At 40.5% G+C, this 21,690-nt stretch overlaps 1 protein-coding gene across 2 annotated transcripts; it reads right to left on the bottom strand.

Moving 5' to 3' along the window:
* Positions 1 to 433: 433 nt before the first annotated feature.
* Positions 434 to 21,532, bottom strand: pop1 (POP1 homolog, ribonuclease P/MRP subunit). 2 transcript variants are annotated; one of them, XM_084725936.1, is made up of 16 exons: positions 21,487 to 21,532; positions 21,062 to 21,176; positions 19,312 to 19,452; positions 18,851 to 19,026; positions 18,448 to 18,708; positions 18,248 to 18,335; positions 17,337 to 17,515; positions 16,524 to 16,924; positions 16,296 to 16,389; positions 16,097 to 16,205; positions 15,866 to 15,985; positions 11,441 to 11,562; positions 11,068 to 11,259; positions 7,522 to 7,676; positions 4,850 to 5,086; positions 434 to 2,753 (listed from the first exon to the last, which is right to left on the bottom strand). In XM_084725936.1, the coding sequence occupies exons 1-16, from the start codon at positions 21,487 to 21,489 to the stop codon at positions 2,075 to 2,077; spliced, it is 3,072 nt and encodes a 1,023-aa protein (XP_084582062.1). In that variant the 5' UTR covers positions 21,490 to 21,532; the 3' UTR covers positions 434 to 2,074. The 2 variants fall into 2 exon arrangements, with proteins under 2 accessions (XP_084582062.1, XP_084582063.1); XM_084725937.1 differs by lacking the exon at positions 21,487 to 21,532 and adding an exon at positions 21,266 to 21,477.
* Positions 21,533 to 21,690: the final 158 nt, after the last annotated feature.

Consider the following 21,690-nt stretch of genomic DNA (forward strand, 5'->3'; position numbering starts at 1 on the left):
CTCGTGGCTGATCAGTCGAAGCTGCTCATATTGTGTGACAGCTTTTAATTTGTGTGAAACAACTTGAGCGTGCATCACTCTGAAGACCGTTTCCATGGAGTTGTAATATCTAAAAAAGCACTAATGCACAGCCCGCCCGCCTATATTTACCTCAAATAAACTGCAGACTGCATGCTCAACTGCTACCAAACTTTAGTGTTGCCAGGCAACAAAACTCTTATCTGCCACCTACACATTATGGGATGTGTGGGAAACCAGTGTTCATGCCAGTGTAACTATAAAAAGAATGCATGTAAGTAAAATATCAGTTTATCAGTTGTTCAATGCATCTGCTTATAAGAGCCATAATGTGTATTTCAGTGTTGGAGGTTAAATTAGTACTTGTGTGATCTGACGCTGCAGAAGGTGACAGTAATTACCCACAGATGGCAGATTCTGTCAAGTGCAGTATGGGTATTTTATTAGCTTATGTTCAAACAAAACCTTTTCAATGCAGTGGCATATTTAAACAGAAACTGACACTTTTCTCAACTTCAAACCCATTAATTTGACTTTTTAAAAATCATAGAATGCCACCAGCATAAATACTCAGTGTCATTAACATGGAGCTAATTCCAAATGAATTCTTTTTAGAAACTCAGTGATAAAAGGCTGAACTAATCTCAAACTAAAACCAAGGCTTTCATCCAGTTACAGTATTTAAGTGTTCCCTTTGAGGAGCACAAAGGCACCAAAATGGAAACTAATGTGAACACAACCGACTGGAACAATGAGGCTGTCTCCTCCCAGAGTAAAATATACACAACTAAGGTTGTTTCTTTTCAACAGCAACACCAGGTAGCTTGTAGTCAAGCCCCATGCATGACATTAAAGGGATAGTTTGGATTATTTGAAGTGTGGTTGAATGAGGCACTTATCCATAGTCAGTGTATTACCTACAGTAGGTGCAGGTCGGCACATCCCTAGGAAACAGCTGAGCAATGTCTTGCTATGGACAGGCTCAGCAGCAACATTTAAGCCACCTAAAGCTGCTACAAGTAGTTTTTAAATGGTCTTATTTTAATACTGATGCCTCAATAAGACCTACATAAGCAAATGAGACCATCAGCAGCTATTTCTGTAAGGTTAGTTTTTATGGCTGCCATCAGGTCAGATTCTCCCTGAAATCAGATAAAACGCCTGTTTACAGTTTCCCCAGATGTCACAGTGAGTACCACGTTAGCCAGTTGTCATCAGGAGCCTCTAAAATCAACAAAATTTAAAAAGTTCTTTTGTAGTAGCTTAAAAGTTTCTCTTTAATAAAAAAAAAAATCAGTACCAGTTTAAGTGTATGCTGTTTTTGAATATTTTTAATGCTTTATAAAAGCCAAATATAGCTCTCTCCAAACCAACCAAACTTCATAGGCGAAATTAGTCATTTTAACTCGCATCACAGGACGAAGCAGTCTACTGCTGCTTCAGTCTGCTTGTTATTGTGTGACTTTGGTGAATCAGAACTGTTCTATTAAGTTGCAAAATAATACAAATAACCTACAAGACTGAGGCAGCAGTAGACCAGGAACTCCTGTGTTCTGCAAGGTAAAATTACTGATTTTGTAAGTGGAGTTTGGTAATTTAAGAGAGAAAGGTATTTGGCTTATGTAGCAGCAGTTTTAAGTTGGAAAAGACAAGCAGCAAGGTAAAGCTGTGAAAATATTCTAAATATAGCTTAAACCGATTTTTTTTTTATTTAAAGTTGCAAAAACACATTTTGCACTCCTCTCTGTTTCCGGAACTGAGGGCGTGCCGATCTCCATCTACTGTAGGTATCATCTACTGACTATAGCTATGTACTTGAAAACAACCCTTCATCAAATAATCCAAACTATCTCTTTAAGTCCTCAAACAACACTGTAGGGTAGATAATGGCACAGTCCTAGGAAGTAACTATCAAGGCACAGCGATCACTTGAGTGAATGAAGCATCATGCAGCTAGGTGACATATAGTTTCAGGCCTCTGCAAGTCATGCTGATTTTTCTCCATTTACCAAGAATTCAGTGTTTTTGGTAGCTTAGTTCTGCATAGATGAATGAATCAGACCTCTATGTTGATTTTTGTAAAGCGGTAGTGTAGGGAGGTGGGGTTGCGCAGCAGCAGCATTCCTCTGTGCTCCATCGGCTGGTTGACAAGAGTGTTAAGGAGGCCTGTGACGCTGACAAACCCCAGAGCCTCTCCACAGCCCACAGACAGGGAGAAGTCACCCTGAGTGACCCAGCCTAGAATCACCCGGGAGCAGTGGGAGGTGACGCTGGGCAGAGGGTCCGGCCACAACCCGAAGATGAGGTCCGAGGAAGATTTGGTCTCTTCAGGTGTGACGAGGTTTGGCTCAGAAGCAGAGGGAGGGTCTGACTCTTTGCCGTCAGTCGGGGTTACAGACGACGCAGCAGCTTTCTTCAAGTCCTTCTTTCTGCGTTTGATTCTGCTTTTAAAGTGGTCTCTGTGCGGGGGCTCTTGGGGGCCGCTGCTGCCGGGCCCTTTCTTCAGCAGCTGCAGGTCCTCTGTGGTCGGAACACACACCATGGTGTGGAGCTCTGGCTTGCCTTTGGACAGCAGCGACAGACGTACCCACACCAGACTCATCCCGTGTGCTGTGAGAAACGATGCTGCAGCTGAATGGTCGAGAGGCGGCACCTCACCGACACGACACCACCGCTGACCTTTAGATGTCGTCGGTTTGCACCAACCGGAGAGCAGCCTGAGAGACTTTCTGTTCCTGGGGAATAGAAAAACAACCAATATCCATTTATAACCCAAATTCCAAAAAAGATGGCATGTAAAATTGACATAAATAAAAATATAATGCAAAGATTTGCAAAAAAAAACCTTTTTGACATATATTCAATTGAATACAAAACAAATAAAGATATTTAATGTTTAAACTGATTTACTTTGTTTTATGTAAATATACACTCACTCTGAATGCAATGCCTGCAACATGTTCCAAAAAAGTTTGGACAGGAACATGTTTACAACTGTGATAGATCACCTTTTTTTCCCCCCAACAACACTCGGTAAGCATTTGGGAACTGAGAACAGTGCAACTCTTCCATTTTTGCTTGATAAAATCAGGTGCTCGGGGTCTCTGTTGTTGTATTTTGCACCACACATTTTAAATTGGAGACAGGTCTAGACTGCAGGTAGGTCAGTCTAGTACCTGAACTCTTTCACTATGAAGCCACACTGTTGAAACACATGCAGAATGTGTCTTGGCGTTGTCTTGCTGAAATAAGCAGGGACGTCTCTGAGAAAGACGTCATCTGGATGGCAGCATATGTTGCTCCCACACACCCATTACCATCAAAGATGCTGTGTTTTTGAAGTTAGCACTGGTAACAATATACACAGTCCTTTTCCTCTTTAGCTCAGAGGTCAAGATGTCCATGATTTCCAGAATCAACTGAAATGTGGACTCATCAGAACACAGCACACTTTTCCCCTTTGCGTCAGTCCATCTCAGATGAGCTCGAGCCCAGAGACGTCTACAGTGTTTCTGGATGTTGATGTCTTTCTCTTTGCATGGTAGAGTCTTAACCTGCATTTGTAGATGCAGTGACAAACTGTGTTTACTGACAACAGTTGTCCAAAGTGTTCCTGAGTCCATGTAGTGTCCTTTATAGAATTATGTAGGTATTTAATGCAGTGCTGCATGAGGGGTCAAAGGTCACAAACATTTATTGTTGGTTTTCCTCCTTGCCCCTTATATACAGAGATGTCTCTGGGTTCTTTGAATCTTTTAATATTATGGATTGTTGATGGTGAAATCTCTAAATTTCTGCAGTTTTGTGTTGAGAAACATTGTTTTTAAACTGTTGGTGAGTGGTGAAAAAGTGGTGAACCTCACTCCATCCATGCTTGTGAACAACTGAGCCTTTCAAGGATGCCCTTTTAATACCAATCATGATACTGTCACCTGTTACCAATTAACCTGTTAACCTTTTGCACGTTCCAAACAAGTGTTTTTGAGCATTCCATGACTTTCCCAGTCTTTTGTTGCCCCTGCTCCAACATGTTGCAGGCATCAGATTCAGAATCAGTGTATATTTACAAGTATGAACATGAAATGTCTTGTCTTCGTACTGTTTTCAATTGAATACAAGTTGAAAAGTATTATCAAATCATAGCATTCTGTTTTTATTTATGTTTTACACAGCATCCCAAGTTTTTTGGAATCTGGATTGTATAACAGACAGATCGGATTGATAATCAAAAGGGAAAGTTGCATTTTCATTGGCTCCATTAAGCACCCTGAGAGACATAGAATTTGGTCAAAGAGCATTTTTTAATTCCTAATGCTGAAAACAAAAAGGCAGCCAATGGACACTGAAAATCAATCCAATTTTTTTCTCATAAAGTCCGTCATTACTCAGAGCTCATGTGATGGTTTTATGAGGATAGATGCAACTCTTCCCCTCTACTAATCTCTGTGATGTATTGCAGCAATTTGAGGCTGGATGTACTTTGGGTATTCTCATCAGGGACATTATGATGAAAGGGAGGTAGACGGGAGAAGCACCATGCATCAAGGCTGTCAAAAGCAGCGCCACAGTCTCTTAATAAAAAATAGGAAAGTGATGATTTGAGCCTGAAGCTCCAAAAAAATAAAAAGCTGCGCACAGTTCTGCCCAAGGGACCTTTAAAAGTCAACTCCATTAATATTGTTAGAAGTGTGATTTAGCTGTGCAGGATCCTTGGACTAAATCTACAGTGGGTGTGTGTTTTGAGTCAATACTGAGTTTATTTTCACAATAAGACAAAGAAAGGATAAAAGTGAATAAATCACAAACATAAAGGAAGTAAAGAAACGTTTACCTCAGTACGGTGACGCAGCTCGGAGGCTTCGTTACACTGATATCTCTATGTGATGTCATCTCCTCCTCCATCACTGTGTCAGCCTCTGTTGCGGTTTGGGTCTGGCTGTCTCCTTTCCTCTCCTCTCCTCCTTCCCTCGTGATAAGCTCCCACTCCTCGGCCAGCTGTTGCCATGGGCAACGGAACGGTGCCAGACAGCCATGTTTAATGTAATTGGTCCTTTTGGCGGGCGGACGCCTACAGGAGAGGTCAGAGGGTCAAACCCTTGTCAAACTGTTGGGGCAACCCTGCCAATTTATGTAAAAAATCATGACTGCTGAGCGGCAGAGAGTAGGGGGAGAGCTGCATGCAGCCTCATTACCATCTCATCTGCATGGTGGGAAAAGATGTGCATAATGGAAATTAACTGGGGTCAGAGCTGCGGAGTGCTTTCCTCTATCAAAACCTCTAATCCACTGACATTCTCACCACTTACTTAGGCTGCAGGCAAGTGAATATTATCTTTTCCTCGCAGATGATTGTACAGTCATACAGTACTCAGTAAACAGACCACTACAAAGCATCCTCAGCTCTAACATAATATCATTATCACCTTACTTTGTTTAGATAACAGAATACACTTTCCCCTCACTGTTTACAGCAGAAATATGTAATATTTTTAAAGAATAAAATCATAAAATGACCTAAAATGATATGTCAGAGATTAAAGAGGCATGCTACATTGAAATACTGGCTTTTCTAAAAACAATGTTAGAATCAGCATGTTCCCCTTTTTCTATTCTGGTGCGGAACAGCCATTTTTGTTTTGGTCTGTGTGATTTCACACACTGCCGTTTCAGGTTTATTCACTTTAGTCGGAGCTAAAATTAATACAGAATGTTTGCAGAATGAGTTTGTGTCCGTTTATGAGTCATAAGGAATCATTAATCTTTTAGAGGGAGTAAATGTTTTTAACGGTTAAGTTGAGCAAAATGTTAATGGAGTGTGGAGTGTAGTAAGGCAGGCAGTCACTGAACTCAAACTCAGAGTCTGTCTTTCCAGGATAACCACCTTAGAGTTACATTGACAAACAACTGACACAGTTATTAAAAGCTGATCAGTTTGTGTAGGATTTGTCGTTACTCATCATTTTCATAGTATAAGCTTGTGTACATCTTGTGCTCGTGTAGGTACAGGACTCAATTATACTCCCAAATTGACACATACTCACATGCACAGGAGGTCAGTGTCCCTGCAACCTATAGGCAACCTGCCTGGGCTTCTAGTCTGGGGATGACAACTTGCTCTCAAGTTTCAGATTTGGACTGCAGTACCCATTTCTGAATGCCAGTGAGTTTCAGTTACACCTTTAAAATGGTCCAGTGTGTAAGATTTACAAGGATTCATTGAAAGAATATGGCAGAAAGGAAATATAATATTCATGAGTATGTTTTCATATTGTGTAATAATCACCTGAAAATAAGAATTACTGTTTTCATTAAATTAGAATGAGCTGTTTTTGCATGAGTTTTGTTGTCACATAATTTAATAATTTCAGATTGTTAGATTAGAACGTAATCTATTAACCAGTTTAAATTTAAGAATGAAATGATCATTCACTGATCACCCAGTCACCTGTAAAAATAGCTACACTACACTATTGTGATCATCTAAATCAGGATCTCATAGTTTTGGTGATCGAGAGCCAATTTAGGGGCCAGCAAATGATTGAGGGCCGCACAGGAAGATGTGTGAACTTGTCGTAGGATTTGTGATTAGTCTCATTAATGGTGACGTTACAGATAACTTGAGGATTGGATTCACCTGTGTGCACAATAAGACATATCACTGCATCTGTCCCCTGAGGTCTGACGAAGAAAGAGTTGATCCATTTTTCCTGACACCTCTTTTACTTGTCAAACACAGAGTGACTTTTTTCTGAATTGGCTTTTCCATCTCATTTTCATATTAAACTGCAAAGTTGCTCACTGAAATACAGCACTGGCCTTGATGACAGAGAGGAATCCCTGCGACACTTGTGAGGTGCTACAAGTTGCCAGGCAACCAGTAGTGACAGATGCTTATCAGGGGGGTCACAGTTTGACGTAGTAGCAGAGTACTGTATTGACTGTAGGCTATTGAAAGTGAATGCACTGAAATGGAATGATAAAAATATAATGCATGCCTTTCATGTCATGTCGGGGGCTGCACCACTGGCCCTCACGCCGTACTTTGGGAAACCCAGATGTAATGAATGGATCTGAAAACTTCCCACGGACCCCCTGGCTGAGTGCCACAGACTCTATTTGAGACCACAGCACTACAAAGTATCTTCAGTTCTGACACGGTATCTTTATCATTTGACTTTGTGCTTATTTAACTGACAACAGTTTCTCACACAGTTTAAAGGGTCATTTCAAGTTTGCCAGTGGTTGATTAAAATATATTGTTGAAACTTGTCCATCAGCACAATGGAGCTTCTATATTTGGGCCAAGTTTTTAAGATTCTGTTTTCTATCAGCAGGCTGACATACGAGTTAGAAGCCAAAATAATTTTACAAGACACACAAAAGCTTTGGCAGCAGAATATGTCCCCACTGAAAACAGTCCTCGCCATGTTACTGATAATAATAATAATAATAATCACACGCAGCATGAATGTTTCTTTCTTTCTTTCTTTTTTTTCAGCTGACCTTTTGAACTTGTTCAGGAGCTTGGCCTCCTGCTCCTCCTGAAAACGAACGCCCGCAGGGCAGTCTGGGTAATCGTGGGGGAAGTGTGGGGCTCCTTTATTCTGAGAGTGCTTCAGGCTCGTGTTCAGGCCTCCAATGCGGACTCCTCTGTACACCTGGCAGAAGGAGAAACAAGGTAGAAAAGAGTAAACACTGGATATATAAACCAGACCTGAGGGCTTCTAGCCTGCCTTTAAATTTCAAGGTACATTTAATATTTTCACACTTCTTGTCCAAACAAAATGGAACTGCCCCAAAACAAGGACGAGGCAGCCAAATAATGAAAACATCTTTCACAGAGCTTTCCAGACTGACATCTACTGTATTATACACTGTGTACATTCAGCTGCACAGCACTTTAAGTGGAAATCTACTAATTTTTAGTTTGAATAAAACCTAAGTAACAATAATAACAAAGTGCTTTACAAAGTTCAGACAGACAAAGCAAGATCAGAATACCCAGAAGGCAACGTAACAAAAGAAAGAAAAGAAAGGCAAACAGTGAGGCCAAATAAAAGCAAGACAAAATAAAGATAAAAATTAAAACACAAAGCAAAAGACAGAATGATTGAAGAGATAAGAATAAAAACAAGAAAAAAAACACATCAAGGCAATAAAACAAAAGATGACATACAATCATGATCACAATCAAATCAAGTCTATAAAAAGTGGTTTTAAAAAGTGATTTAAAAGATGTCATTGATGCTGCAGCTTTATCTCCTCAGTCAGGTTGTTCTGAAGTCGAGGGGCCCTGATGGCAAAAGCACGGTCACCATCAGATTTAAGCCTCAACTTTGGAACAGCCAGGAGGGCCCTGCCCGAGGATCTAAGGCTGCAAACTGGCTCATATGGGATCAACATTTCCACTATGTAACTTAGAGCCACACCCACACTGGCTTTAAAAATGATCAGTAAAATCTCAAAATCTATTCTGAGAAAACAGGGAGCCAATGGAGGGAAGCCAGGATTGGGGTGATGTTAAAACAGAAAGAACCTAGCTGCTGCTGCTGCTTTTTGAAGCAGTTGGAGGCAGGAGAGAGACTCTTGGTTTATGCTAAAAAGGAGGAGTTACAGTAGCTGACTCTGGAGAAGATGTGTGCCAGAGCATCGTTTTAATTCTGGAAATGGTTTGTAAATGGCGGAAGCAGGACTGGATAACTTTTTTTTTAACTTATATTTTATTGAAATTTTCCTTCTACAATTACATTGTCAGGGCCCAACATACATACATCATCAAGCAATTATCCTTATGTCAATGTCTTTTTTGTCCAGCGGTGGTGATGGTGTCCTCTTCTTGTGTTCTATAATCAGTCCATTTTTCATTAAATTGTGCCTCTTGTAATCTCAATTTATGTGTAAGTTTCTCCATTACAAGTATCTCTTCCACACTGCACATCCACTGCTCCTCTGTCAGTGGTTCCACTTTATACCATAATCTTGTAATTGCATTTTTACTTGCTGATAACAGTACTTTAACAAGGTACTCATCCTCTTTTGTATTGTGTCTTGTGTCAGATTTCCCAAGTAGAGTATCTTGCATGTTTTGGGTATCTTGTATCTTATCCCAGTATCCTTTTATCTTTTGGCAAGACCAATATGTGTGTATGATCTACATCCATGTGACCACATGATCTCCAACATGGTTGTTGGTTAAACATCAGTTCCTTCCTAATCTTTGGAGTTATAAAAAGTCTGATCATATTTTTCCAGTTGAATTCTCTCCAAATCCTAGAGCTAGTGGACGTGCACTGCATTTTACAAATATTAAACCATTCTTCCTCAATTATTTGTTCCTTCAGCTCCTTTTCCCATTTTTCTATATGACAGCAAACTTCTATATAGAGCTGAGACTACTCTGCAATTTTCCCCCTCATAAGCTTTCCGGAATACCTCAATAACTTCATTGTCTGTGTCAGTTTTTTTATCTCCTTCTCATAATAATCCCTCATTTGTAAATACCGATATCGTTCGTGTTCATCTAATCCAATTTTATCCCTTAACTTTTCAAAACTCTGCAGCTTACCCCGTTCGACCACTGTGCATATTGCTGTGATGCCTTTTTTCACCCAACCTTGAACCCTTTATCATTCATACAAGGTACAAACCCACAATCAAATGGATAACTTTTTTGATGTGTGTTTCGAAGCGGAGATCTGAATCAAGTATTACTGGCAGTGGATGTGACGTTAATGGACATTGGACCACAGCCAGTCTCACTGAGACCGATGGAGTTTGGGGGACTGAGCAATAGAATTTCTAATTTTTAGTTGTTGAGTTGAAGGAAATTTGCCATCTAACAGTTGATATAATTGAGACAGCCTGTCTGTCTGTGTAGCAATGAAGAGAAACTTACGCTGGACAATTTGGACAAGTGGGTGCATACTAATAAAAAAATACAGTTGGGGGGCGGCTGTTTAGCTCAGTTGGTAGAGCTTCCGCCTCATGTATGGAGGCTGTCAGTCCACTGCAGCGGCCATTGGTTCGACTCCCGCCTGTCGCCCCTTGCTGCGTGTCATCCCCGCTTGCTGCGTGTCATCCCCCCTCTCTTCACCCCCCTTTCCTGTCTACTCTTCAGCTATACTATCAAATAAAGGCAAGAAAAGGCCCAAAACATAACTTGAAAAATAAAGAAATAAAATACAGTTGGACTTTAAATTGAATCTTGTACTGCACCACAGGTAATGTGAGATGTAGATGATGTGCGTATGTGTGTATATTCTTTCTCAAAAGTTATCTAAATGCAGCATCCAGGTTTGACATGTTCAATTATAGTGGCATGGTCTACTCTACGGTGTCAAAAGCTGCACTTAAGTCTAACTGAATTAAAATTGCACTTTTTCCCCTGTCGGCTGCTAAAAGGTTGTTATTGGTTACCATTAGGAGGGAAACGTCTCTGCTAAGTAAAGCTCTGCACGTGACTGAAACTTCTCAAAGCTGTTATTACGACCCTTACAAGGCAAAAAGTGGGTTTAAACCACTTTTCTAAAACTTAATAAAAAAAAAAATAAAAGCTTAGAAATAGGCCTACAATTGTTAAGAGGAGAAGGATGAAGGTTTGATTTATTTAAAAGAGGCTGGACCACAGTAAGTTTACCTTTCGCTAATTAGTAATAACAAAAAAATACTGGGACCAATTCTGTTAGAAATTGAACTGGAATAATATTAAATCTGCACGTAGTTGATTTCATACGGAAAATTATTTCAGATAAAAAACGACAAGTTAAAAAATTCTGGAACAATGCTGTGAATGCCCCTAGTAGCAAGTAAAACACTGTGTGGGGTAGTTTGTTGCCTTTTTATAGGCTTTATCACTCTGTCTGTCTTTCTGTAGGCAATGTGTATTAATGTGTAAAACAGCCAGTATTAGAATATGTGAAATGCTGCTGTTTCAACACCACATTTAGTAGTTACTTACTAGTACCACTATCGAGAAAATAAAACTATTCCAAACCTGTCAGAAATGAAAAGATAATATAGTTAAATTGAATCACAGTCCAGGCGACCTACCAGTGGGACCCAGAAGGCCATGCCCCATCCTTTAGGTAACAGCAGGTCCCATCCAGCACCCCAGGAGCTCATCTCATGTCCCACCTGCTTGCCAGGCTGATGAACCAGCAGGATGGGGATGCGGCCCTGCAAGGGAGTGGGACTCAGCCTGGAACCCGGCACCAGCACCTCACTTCTCATACGGTTCAATTCCTGTAGGCAACACGCAGTTAATACATGCGGTAGGAGCAACATCTAATATTGTACTCAAATTTGTGAAACAGATGTTAATGATGTACATGAAAAGTGTTAAGATGGCAAATAAAGTGCATATACTGCCAGCAAAAGTAAATAAGGCTTACTGAAAATTAGGAGTAAGAAAGTGATGAGGTACCTGCTGTGATATCTTGTTATCAGTGACGTTGTCCCGGACAGACTTCTCCCACAGGTAACTCTGACAGCAGTGTTCAGGAACTCCTCGCAACATCAGCTCCTTCCTCTTCTCCTCGTCCACCTCTGAAACAAACACACGGCACGCTCTTGCATGACCGCCATCACTACTGTCAGGAGAGACCTATGAAGCTCTCTACGTCTGATTTATAACCCAAAACCTGAATGAATGGTTGATTGAGCGCTGATTAATAAAACGTGTTCAGCTGTGGAAGCAGGAACAGGCTGCAACAGTCGCTCATTTACATATGACACACCTTCATTTATGCAGGTGTGGAGAATCTGAGCCTGAGTGGATACTTTTGTGCAGCAAAATTTGCATGATGCAATACAGAACGGAACACGGCAAACCAGCTGTCAGTCACGTTTACTAGCTTTCACAACAGGAAGTCATGTTGTTAAATCTTTAACAATGTTTGCCATATATGACATTTCACATTTTAAATGGGGTTAAAAACGATGGTTTGTCACACAGTATTACATTTTCAACCAAGCAGTCGATCAAAAGAAAAAAGCAGCCAACTGTTTTGATCATCAGTGAATTGCTTCAGTCAAGCAACATCTGCTGCAGAATGTCTTTGGGTTTTGGACTCTGGGAAATTGTGATGAGCATTTTTCACATTTTCTTTTTAAATAATCAGCAGATTAATCAATAATGATGTTTTTATTTTAAAGTCTGTACTCAAGTATTTTTTGTCAACATCAAGTCCAACTGATATACAGTATCAAACTTTACAATCAGTTGAGTGATAACACAATGATGGACCTACAGATGTAAAAAAGATTTGAGAAAAAAAAAAGACTTCTCTTATTTATTAAGGCGTCAGTCTAAAGAGTGGGTTCACATTACTTAGCAAAAAATAATGAAAGCAGACTTATGTTAAGCCTACAAATCATCCTGCTGCCTGTTCCAGATTTACTCTAAAAAGTTTTAGTGCAGTGGTTCTCAAACTTTTTTCAGTAATGTATCCCCTTTGAAACATTTTTTCCCCTTGACGAGCACCACGCATTTTAGGTAGAAAAAAACATGATTATATAAATACAGCGCTGCACCATCAATGTCAGCTTATCGAGGTAAATCCCATTAAGGCACATTCTTGCTGATACTGAAGGGATTTTGTTGGCTCCGTTTTCACTTCTGTCACTGTGTTTTCAGCCTGTACTGCTGCTACGTTTCAACCACAAATTCTTTTTCTTGATATTCATCTGTGCTTCAAAACTGAAACTGTTTGTTTTCTTCTTCTGTGAGGTTTTTACAGCAGTTGGCCATTTTCAGCAGTTAACACTTTGTATTGAAAAATAGGAATATTTAATATTAATGTTGTTTAATTAAACTTACATTGACATTTTTATTTAACATATAGTATAGATAATTTAGGAATTATGCATGATTGAAATTTTAACATTTAAAGAAAAATTGCACATACCCCTTGCAATACTCCGAAGTACACAGAGGGCTCTTTTACCCCCATTTGAGAAGCACAGGTTTACTGTAAAACGACATGTTCCAGGGTTTCCTCTGCAACATTAACAAGTAAACTCAGTAAACTTGATTTCTGAAGGACTGTAACTGTAACAAATGTGGAGAATTTAAGAGGGGCAGTTCACCCAAAATCAAAAATTCATATTTTTGTAAAACTCTGCAATTCACCAAAATAATATCTAGCTGGATAAAAAGCACTGCAGGCCAGGGGGAAAACATGTATTTTTGATTTTGAGCTTAACTGTCCCTTTACATAAACCCAAGAGTCAAAATATCTGAGGTTAACGTGGCTGTAACACCATTCAGTCTGGGTAAAATCATACACTCAAGCCTCAATGAATGTCAGCAACTGTGCAGCTCTGTTAAAAAAATCTACTGTGAATAACTCTCATGAAAGGAGCGACACCTTCTGCTGGTTTTCCTCTAATTGTGAGAAACACTGTGAGGAGGAGACGTGTTGTGATTACATGTCACAGTCGTGAAGAATAATCCTGGTTCTTTGAAAGTCAGGCCTTATTATTCTGCCTGTCATGGCTGCTAATGCTGATAAAGCTGCTTTAAATACTAATGCAAAATATCTTATGGTTGTTTACAGCTGATTTTCAATTTATAAATGTAAGATTGTAGGTGCAGGCGGTTCATAGGCTTGCTGATTATATTACTTGTTCACCACCCAAACAGTCTAAGCGTGTCAGTACTTAGTTGGATAGCAGATGCTACAATAATAAAGTGAAAGTGAAAGTGACAGCTCTGCACAGTAGCAGCAGCAGAGTAAGAGCTCAGATTTCAAACATAACACCGTAGACTAATCACAGGCTGACAACTGGAAATCAGCTAGAGGAGCAATTATACAGACCCCAAGCATCACCAAACAGTGACACAGACATAAAACCAGACCTGGGCATTGTACGGCCCGTGGGCCGAATCCGACCCGCATGATGGTTCTATCCGGCCCGCGGTGTCGAAGACAAACCACACCATTTTACTTAGGAGACTAAAGAGACGAATGAAATGATCCAAATGCGCTTTTATTTTGAAATGCTTGTACGGTACGAGTGCGCTTCCATCTGTCACAATTGATTGAGGTGAGCATTTTGTTCATGGAACGCAGTTGGAGGAGGAAAACACTGGAGTCACCAAATGAGCACTAAAGAGCATGAGGTTGATGCTGAATGTCGAGTGTTTAATACGTCATGGACTGTTAAGTACTTTTTTTTTTGTTTGTTTGTTCTGTGTGTACAAAACAGTATTATTTTGTCATGTTATTTGAATTTGGCACTGAGAATCCACAGTGGATTATTCAAAAACACACTAATGTTCTCATCTGAAAACAGTAATTTGTGCTTTTTTTTGGTATATTTTATATCTGGCTGTTATGCAGCTAACACTTCTTGTCAAAGATCAAACAGGTATACAGGATGGGTTGTGTCCACAGCATCCCTGGTGTGCTGCTTTAGATTACCTGTACAGTATTTTCAAAGACTCCTGCATAATTTAATGTTCTTAATAAGATGCTGTTTGGAATGATTTTCAATATAATAAATGCTGAAGACTAAGAATAAGTGTACAGTATGTTTTGTATATTTAATCTTAGCAATAAAATTGAGGTACAGTGTGACAAACATTTGTGCGGCCCCTGGCAACAATCAGGGCTTCTCATGTGGCCCCTTAGGAAGAATAATTGCCCACCCTTGCATAAAACAGTACTCTGTTGTTCAGTATATTACCATGAAGCTGTTAGCTGGTGCCAATTTAACAAAGCTAAGGCTAGCGCGGCTAAATCAAGCTAGCCTTGACAAGGAAGAAATTACAACCAGCGTGTAATTAACATTAGCATCACTTTACAACTCGTCTGTGGATATCAGCTACATTCGTTGGAGTCAGTGTGGGGGATGTTTGATAAACCTGCCAACTTGAAATTTAATAATGAACTAAACTTTTTAGGATTGTTTTGCTCAAAGTAAGTGGAAGATCTAGAGAACATTACAGATCAAAGTGCTCTAATGTTATAGATACTGAATGTCAAACAATATCTTTTCTTGTAAGATATCTGGTGTAACAAGTGTTGTTACAAGTAGAGCTAAAACAATTTGTCAATCATTAAATTAATCATCTTAGGCTCTGGGAAACACTGACTTTTTCACCATTTTCTGACATTTTAAAATAATAATCAACCAATTAAATTGACCATGAAAATAATCTTTAATCGCAACCCTAATCCCTGGTGGTCAAATACGTTTAAATGCCCTCAATATCAGTGGAGCAAAGGACAAGCAAAGCAAACAGAGACATGTGTGAGCACTGACATGACATCAGCCAATTAGAATGATTAAATTATAACTCAAATGCCATTTTCTTTGTATTGTTTTGACTGGCTTTCCTTTGGAATCATGTTATTGTAAACAGAAATATGCACACTTATAAAAACTCTACAGTGAAGGATTGATAGCATGATAGTAAAAAACTAGAAACGTCAAGGTCCTGGTTGAAATCAACCCTTCATCCTATCAGTATGTCTACATACTGAGTGAATCAGCTGTTGTCAGTCGCTGAGGGTGCGTTTGGAGTACAGGGTCCTGCCAGGATTCGAACCTGGAACATCTGCATGGCCAGGCAGAGGCCCCCCGGAGCACAGAACCAGATGTGTACTCTCTATAACAACCTCAGGACTGGAAACAACAGACTGATTCTGTGCTCAGCTGTAGATGTGTCTTATTTATTTGCCAGGTTTATGCTAGTATTTGTGAAAAGGAATATTATGTGATATGATAGTTACTGGTTGATTCAGGCTTGGGGAAATAATCTCTGATTTACATGCCCTTTTAAACCTTTGTATCTGTAACAGCCAACACTCCTCCACTGTCTGTCTGGTAGGTCAGATTTTACCTTGTGCCTGCTTTACACAGGGTAAAGCTTTAACCTTCTTTGTTGGTAAAGTCAGCCTGGGGTCATCTACAGTCAGACCCAGCACTGTGCCTGAGGGCAGCTCTCCAGTCGAATAGATGCCTGGATGAATTACACAGTCAAAGTTAGACATGTACATTCAGCCTGCAACAGATGGCAAAAAAGAAAAACAATGATAATCTGATTCACACTGAGAATAAACTAACAATAGACCTTTCAGAATGTGATAGACATCAGCTTGTTGTTGATGCAGTTTCATCTTGCTCTCATCTTTGCAGTGTTCAGGCCACCAGAGAGAAAAGGGCTGGGATTTGTTTATTTCCTTAAAAGCAAAAAGAACTCAACTGAAACAGTTCTTCAATGTAAAAATTCAAATATATTTCAGAGGCAAATTGCTTTTTGTAATTCTTACATCACAGTCTGTAGCAGCTTCCAAAGTTTCTGCCAGAACAGAATGGGACTGTGGTCCAATCAGGCGATAGCGGACAATCTCCAGTGTGAGATCACTGCAAGAGATCCACAGTGAAATACAAGAAAATTAAAAATGAAATAATTCCCATCACCATCTGGAGTGAAAAATATTTATCCAAGCCAAATTTTACTCAGTCTGCATTTCAACGAAATACAAAACCACACTCACTTTATAACTATTCCAGTTGAGCTGGACTTCCAGGTAACCGGGGTGGTGGGAGATCTGGTTCCATCTCCCAGGATCTTCTTGGCTGAAGGTCCACTGGAATCCTTAGAGCTTCGCTTTCTCTTGGTTCCAGTTACCTGCTTGGGCTCAGGGGTCTTTTCAGGCTCAGGGGTCTTTTCAGGCTGAATGGTCTTTTCAGGCTCAATGGTCTTTTCAGGCTCAATGGTCTTTTCAGGCTCAGGGGTCTTTTCAGGCTCAGGGGTCTTTTCAGGCTCAGGGGTCTTTTCAGGCTCAGGCTCTGGTTCCAGGGTGGGAACAACCTCAGCAGGTGCCACCACTGGAACAGCTGGGGGAACCACAGCCTCACAACACTGGCACACAATTTGCAACTCAGGAAGAAGGTCCTGCAGGGAGCAAAGAGTTAACAGGCTGGCCAAGTTTACTACAAATAAATCTTTCAACACAAAATTAAAGGTCCAGTGTGTAAGATTTACAATGATTTATTAGCAGAAATGGAGTACAATATTCATAAGTATGTTTTAATTTGTGTATAATCACCTGAAAATAAGAATCGTGTTTTTGTTACCTTAGAGTGAGCAGTTAAGATCTACAGAGGGTGCATGTCCTCTTCCATGGAGGCCGCAATACTTCTTGAGTAGCCAAGAAAGGACAAACCAAATCGCCTAGAGCTAGGGGAGGACACCACTAGATGCCACTAAATCCTACACACTGGTCCTTTCATGTACTTTTTTGTCAGCAAACTAAATGTTAATATTTTCAATTTTCATAATACAAATGGGTTTAAACTCTCTGTACCTTTTTAATGGTGGGATGAGCCCAAATCCACAGCTGCCTGTGGGTTGAGCCCTGTGTACGGGGTCTCCAGAGGAAGGTGACTGGGCCCAGGGGCTGCGAAGGGTACTGTCCTGCTCTGTAGACCACCACACTTCCCTGTCTTTGCCCTGACAGACTCAGCGCTGCAGCAAATGTAGGACCTGGAAACATTCACCACATGCGTATTACTGACAATGTAGGAACAGAGAGTTGACCTGCTAATCTTATCAGATTGTGTGTCTCTTAAAAGTGATGATTCAGACTTTTTAGGTGGTATTGTGAGAGATACTAATCGATAGTCAGTGTATTACCTACAGTTGGTAGCCGTCGGCATGTCCCGTGTGTGGAGAAGTACAGAAGAGTACCGGTGTCGAAAGCTAAGCAATGTTCTGCTATGGACAGTGTCAGCAGCAAAACACATTCTCGCCATCTAAAAAATCTCTCTCAGTGGAAGTATGTACTACAGTTAGAATATTTCCACCTCTTTACCTTTGCTGTCAGACGCCATTACATGAGCCAAATATAACTCTCTCCAAAGACACCAGATTCCTTAAGCAAACACAGTCATTTTACTTGGCAGAAGATGGGAATGGCTTGTCCATTGCTGCCTAAATTGGTTCATTAGTTTATGTAATTTGTGAGTTTGGTGAATCCAGATTTTAGGTGGTTAACCATAATACACAGCAATACCTTCCTTATGTTCTTACACCGGTACTCCTGCTGCTTCTCCATACCATCTACTGTAGGCAGTACACTGACTATGAATAAGAACCTCATATAACCCCATTTTAAAACGTTTGAACTATCCCTTTAACAGTACGTATGTCAAGTAAGTATTTCTTGCACTTGCACAAGACTAAATGTATGTATTTGTGGGTGGGGCGTTTTCTCACCGGCCTCTTTGTTGGCGAGCTGTGACAGAGAAGCCAGCAGCTTGTCTTCGTCTCCCTGTAGCTCTATGCAGCAGTAGTAAGAAAGGTCCTGAGTTGATAAAAACCAAAGAGGTCATGCTTATTTTACTAGAAGTGAAATCTCCTTAATTACTAATTGTTTATCAAAAACACAACACACATTCCAGTGCTGTGATGTTTACCTGCAGCAGACAGTGGTTGCTCATTGCTCTGTAACAACCCCGGTAGCATTTATATGTGGGTCTGTCCCCGAGGCAGTAGCCCCACTTTTTAACCATGTGGAAACGCTTGGCATGCCAGATGTGCGTTTCCAGCCACATGTTTTTCCTCTGCCGGCGGTTAAACTCCAGCAGCAGGTTTCCGTGCCGCCGCCGGGCCTTGCGGCTCTTGCTCTTTGTCTGTTCCTTTTTCTTCTTTGCGCCAGCCTGGAGGCTCTTCTCCCGCTGGAGGAGGAAGGGAAAAGAAATGTCACTGAACATGTCAGAGGTACTCAGAGAAGGAGAGAGTTAAATCTGATACTTGATAGAGGCCTCCAGGTGTTGCGTGGGACATTAAGATGCTAAAAGGAAATATTCTGGACTTTACCATTCTGTTGGCCACATCTCTCAGTCTGCGAGGGAGCCTCTTGGTGTTGTGGCTCATGGCCCGTCTCCTCATGTGTTTGGGAAGAGCTCCAAACACGTGGCAGCTGCCTGTTGTCTTGGTGACGGCTTTCAGCATTGCCCTCACCTCTGCCGCCCGGGCCCTGGCAAAAGCACCAGCTGAAAAGGAATGGAGTGAGATGGGTTTAGGCACTGACTTAAACTGGACTAACATTTTCTTAAAAGGACAGCAGACATCACATGAAAGCAATGAATCCAAAAATATAATCTGTAATAAATTCTATGACCTACAGGGTAATAAATAAGAGAAGATGCATTTCAATATATATTAAGATTTCTCGCTGAACAATAACACGGCGTAGCGAGGTCATTATGCAATCCTTTTACACAAAAAATAATTCACAGTTGGGAGCTCAATGTGAAGAAACAGGACAATGTCTGTACCAGTGATGTACTTTGGCATCTCCCTGGTGTATCCGCCACCATCTTTCTGGTGTCCACGGACCCATCCACACCGTTGCTGAGGGTTCTTTGGCCTTTCTATGGACGGAGGGACGTCAGATGGAGCATCACAAGCACCTCCACCTTCAGGGAAAGATCATTATTTAGTTATTTCATTCAAGGTAAAAATGAGAATGTGTCCAAGGCAGGCCAAACAAGGTAACAGTCCTGGGGCCACCGAGCCTCAGGGGTTATTCTCTCTATCGCAATTTAAACTTTAAACTGATAAAAAAATTGTATGCTAACAAAACATAATAAAAAACAAAAATGGTAAAGGTTTGGGCAATATGATCATATATACTGAACAGCTGTAGAAATGTGTCCACCAATAGAGATTTGGCAATACCATTTCCACTGCAGGAGCTATTCTCACATAATCTTAAGCAATTATCAAGTGATCTCATCTAGCTGCCTCGCAAGGTAATGTGATTTGGGCAGCAGGACTGCTGCTTACCACGTTCTCATGTGATGTGACGTGAGAGTGACTATGGAGGTAATGCACCTCAAAGCTGTTTTGCCAACGGCCCCAGAAGACAAGAGTGATAAGAAAACAAGGAGGAGTGAGTGAAAATGTACATACAGAGAAGTTGGCATCCCTACCAGGCTGATGTTTATTCACACCTTAAAACTTTCAACACTTGAAATTATTGTTCTCAATTAGAACCTGAAAGCTTCCATTTCCAATGAATGTTACTTTAACCATTTTGAATCTTGTTTTAAAAAGATCCCAAAAAATAAGAAAATAATCAAATGTGATGAAGTATATGCAGCATGGTTATTTAACATTTTCCTAACTGAGTTTCGAGAGCAATTACTGTATCATGACATATACTGTTACCTTGTACCGTATTAGAAGATTTTAGCTTAGCTAAAAGCTGGTCCATGCTTAGTAAAGGATCTTAAAGGTGGAAATCATGTTAAGAGGTGCTATGTTTTAAAATCTAGATTTAAGAACCTCAATATTCCTGTTGATAATATGCTCACGCAGGCTTCACATTCCAAATGAATTGGTATTTCAGATTATTTCAAGGGAATTGATACAGATTCAAAAATAGGTCTGCACACCAGAAACTGCTCCTTTAGGACATTTAATGTATTGGGAACCAGCCCTTCATCAGACATAATGAAGACATGATCATCACATGGGGTGATACAATTGAATGTCTAAAGGAGCAGTTTCTGGTGTTCGGATGTATTTTTGAATTTTTGTATTTGTTCTTCTGCCCAGCACCCAGTACTCATCGTTTTCGGATGTGTGTGCTGTTTTTTTCAGCTGATACAGAGTCAACCTTGGGTGGAGTAGTTTTACAGTGTAGGAGCCCACAGCTCAGCATAACGAGTTCACTGGACCCTGAATGTGGCTCATGAGTCATGACATTATTAATCCCTTTAGATCAACACTTTCCTTGTGTTCCCCATCTCCGTACGACAGTTTTGGATAAACTGAAGACAGGAGAATTGTATGTATTTAGTGTTGTGTTTGTTCATGATAATTAAATCACAGAGTCATGCAGGCAGAGACAGAGAAATGATGCAGGCTGAAATGTGCTGACCCTCTGAGACGCTGACCACGCAGCAGCAAGAGGAGATGAAGCAAAGGATGTAAAGGAGATTGAAGAGCGAAATACAGCATCACAGGAACACATGCAGACTCATACTGAACCCTGACAGATGAAGTGAGAAGGAATAGTACCGGTGGTCTCCGGGGTATCTCCTCCATTCTGTGTGCTGCTGGATGGATACTGCACACTGACGGGCTGGTTCCTCATCTTCTTCCCCCTCATCTTCACCTTAGCTGCAGACATGTTCTACACAAAACAAAAAGAAGACACATTTAGGACTCAAGCTGTCAGTCTACCTGCCTGCTAAACAAACAGCTGGCACTCCAAACACCTACAGGACTTACTGCTAACGTTAGCCAGCTAGCTACGTCACTCCATGTAAAGTTGGGGTATTGGTTTAATTAACAAAAACACAATACACTGTATCTTTAAAATTAAGTTCTGAATGGTTACATGACATACATTCAGCTCTATATTCCCCAGTATGCTCGTATGTCTGACACTTTGTTCAAAATGTAACTACGCGTTGTCTATTCATCCAGTTAGCTTTAGTTACCATGTGAGTTTTCCTCGCGCTGGTTGACGTGATGTTTGCTTCCGGATATGTGGTGTTCATGGGATTTGTAGTGTATCTGCGCAACTAAACCTTATAATGCCAAACAACGAAATTTCTCATTATAGCTGTCGTCTTTTCTCACCACCGGTCGTGATTTGAATATGCAATATTTCTCTTTACCCGCACTCATACAAAAACAAAAAA

The sequence above is a fragment of the Lutjanus erythropterus genome, chromosome 9 (assembly GCF_056507025.1).
Source record: "Lutjanus erythropterus isolate fLutEry1 chromosome 9, fLutEry1.hap2, whole genome shotgun sequence".
Classification (NCBI taxonomy): Eukaryota; Metazoa; Chordata; class Actinopteri; order Lutjaniformes; family Lutjanidae; genus Lutjanus; species Lutjanus erythropterus.

Coding starts and splice junctions, on each gene's coding strand:
- pop1 (XM_084725936.1), bottom strand. Junction 15,986..16,096: donor TGTCTATCACATTCTGAAAG/GTCTATTGTTAG, acceptor TAATTCATCCAG/GCATCTATTCGACTGGAGAG. Junction 2,754..4,849: donor AGCTGCGTCACCGTACTGAG/GTAAACGTTTCT, acceptor TCTATTCCCCAG/GAACAGAAAGTCTCTCAGGC.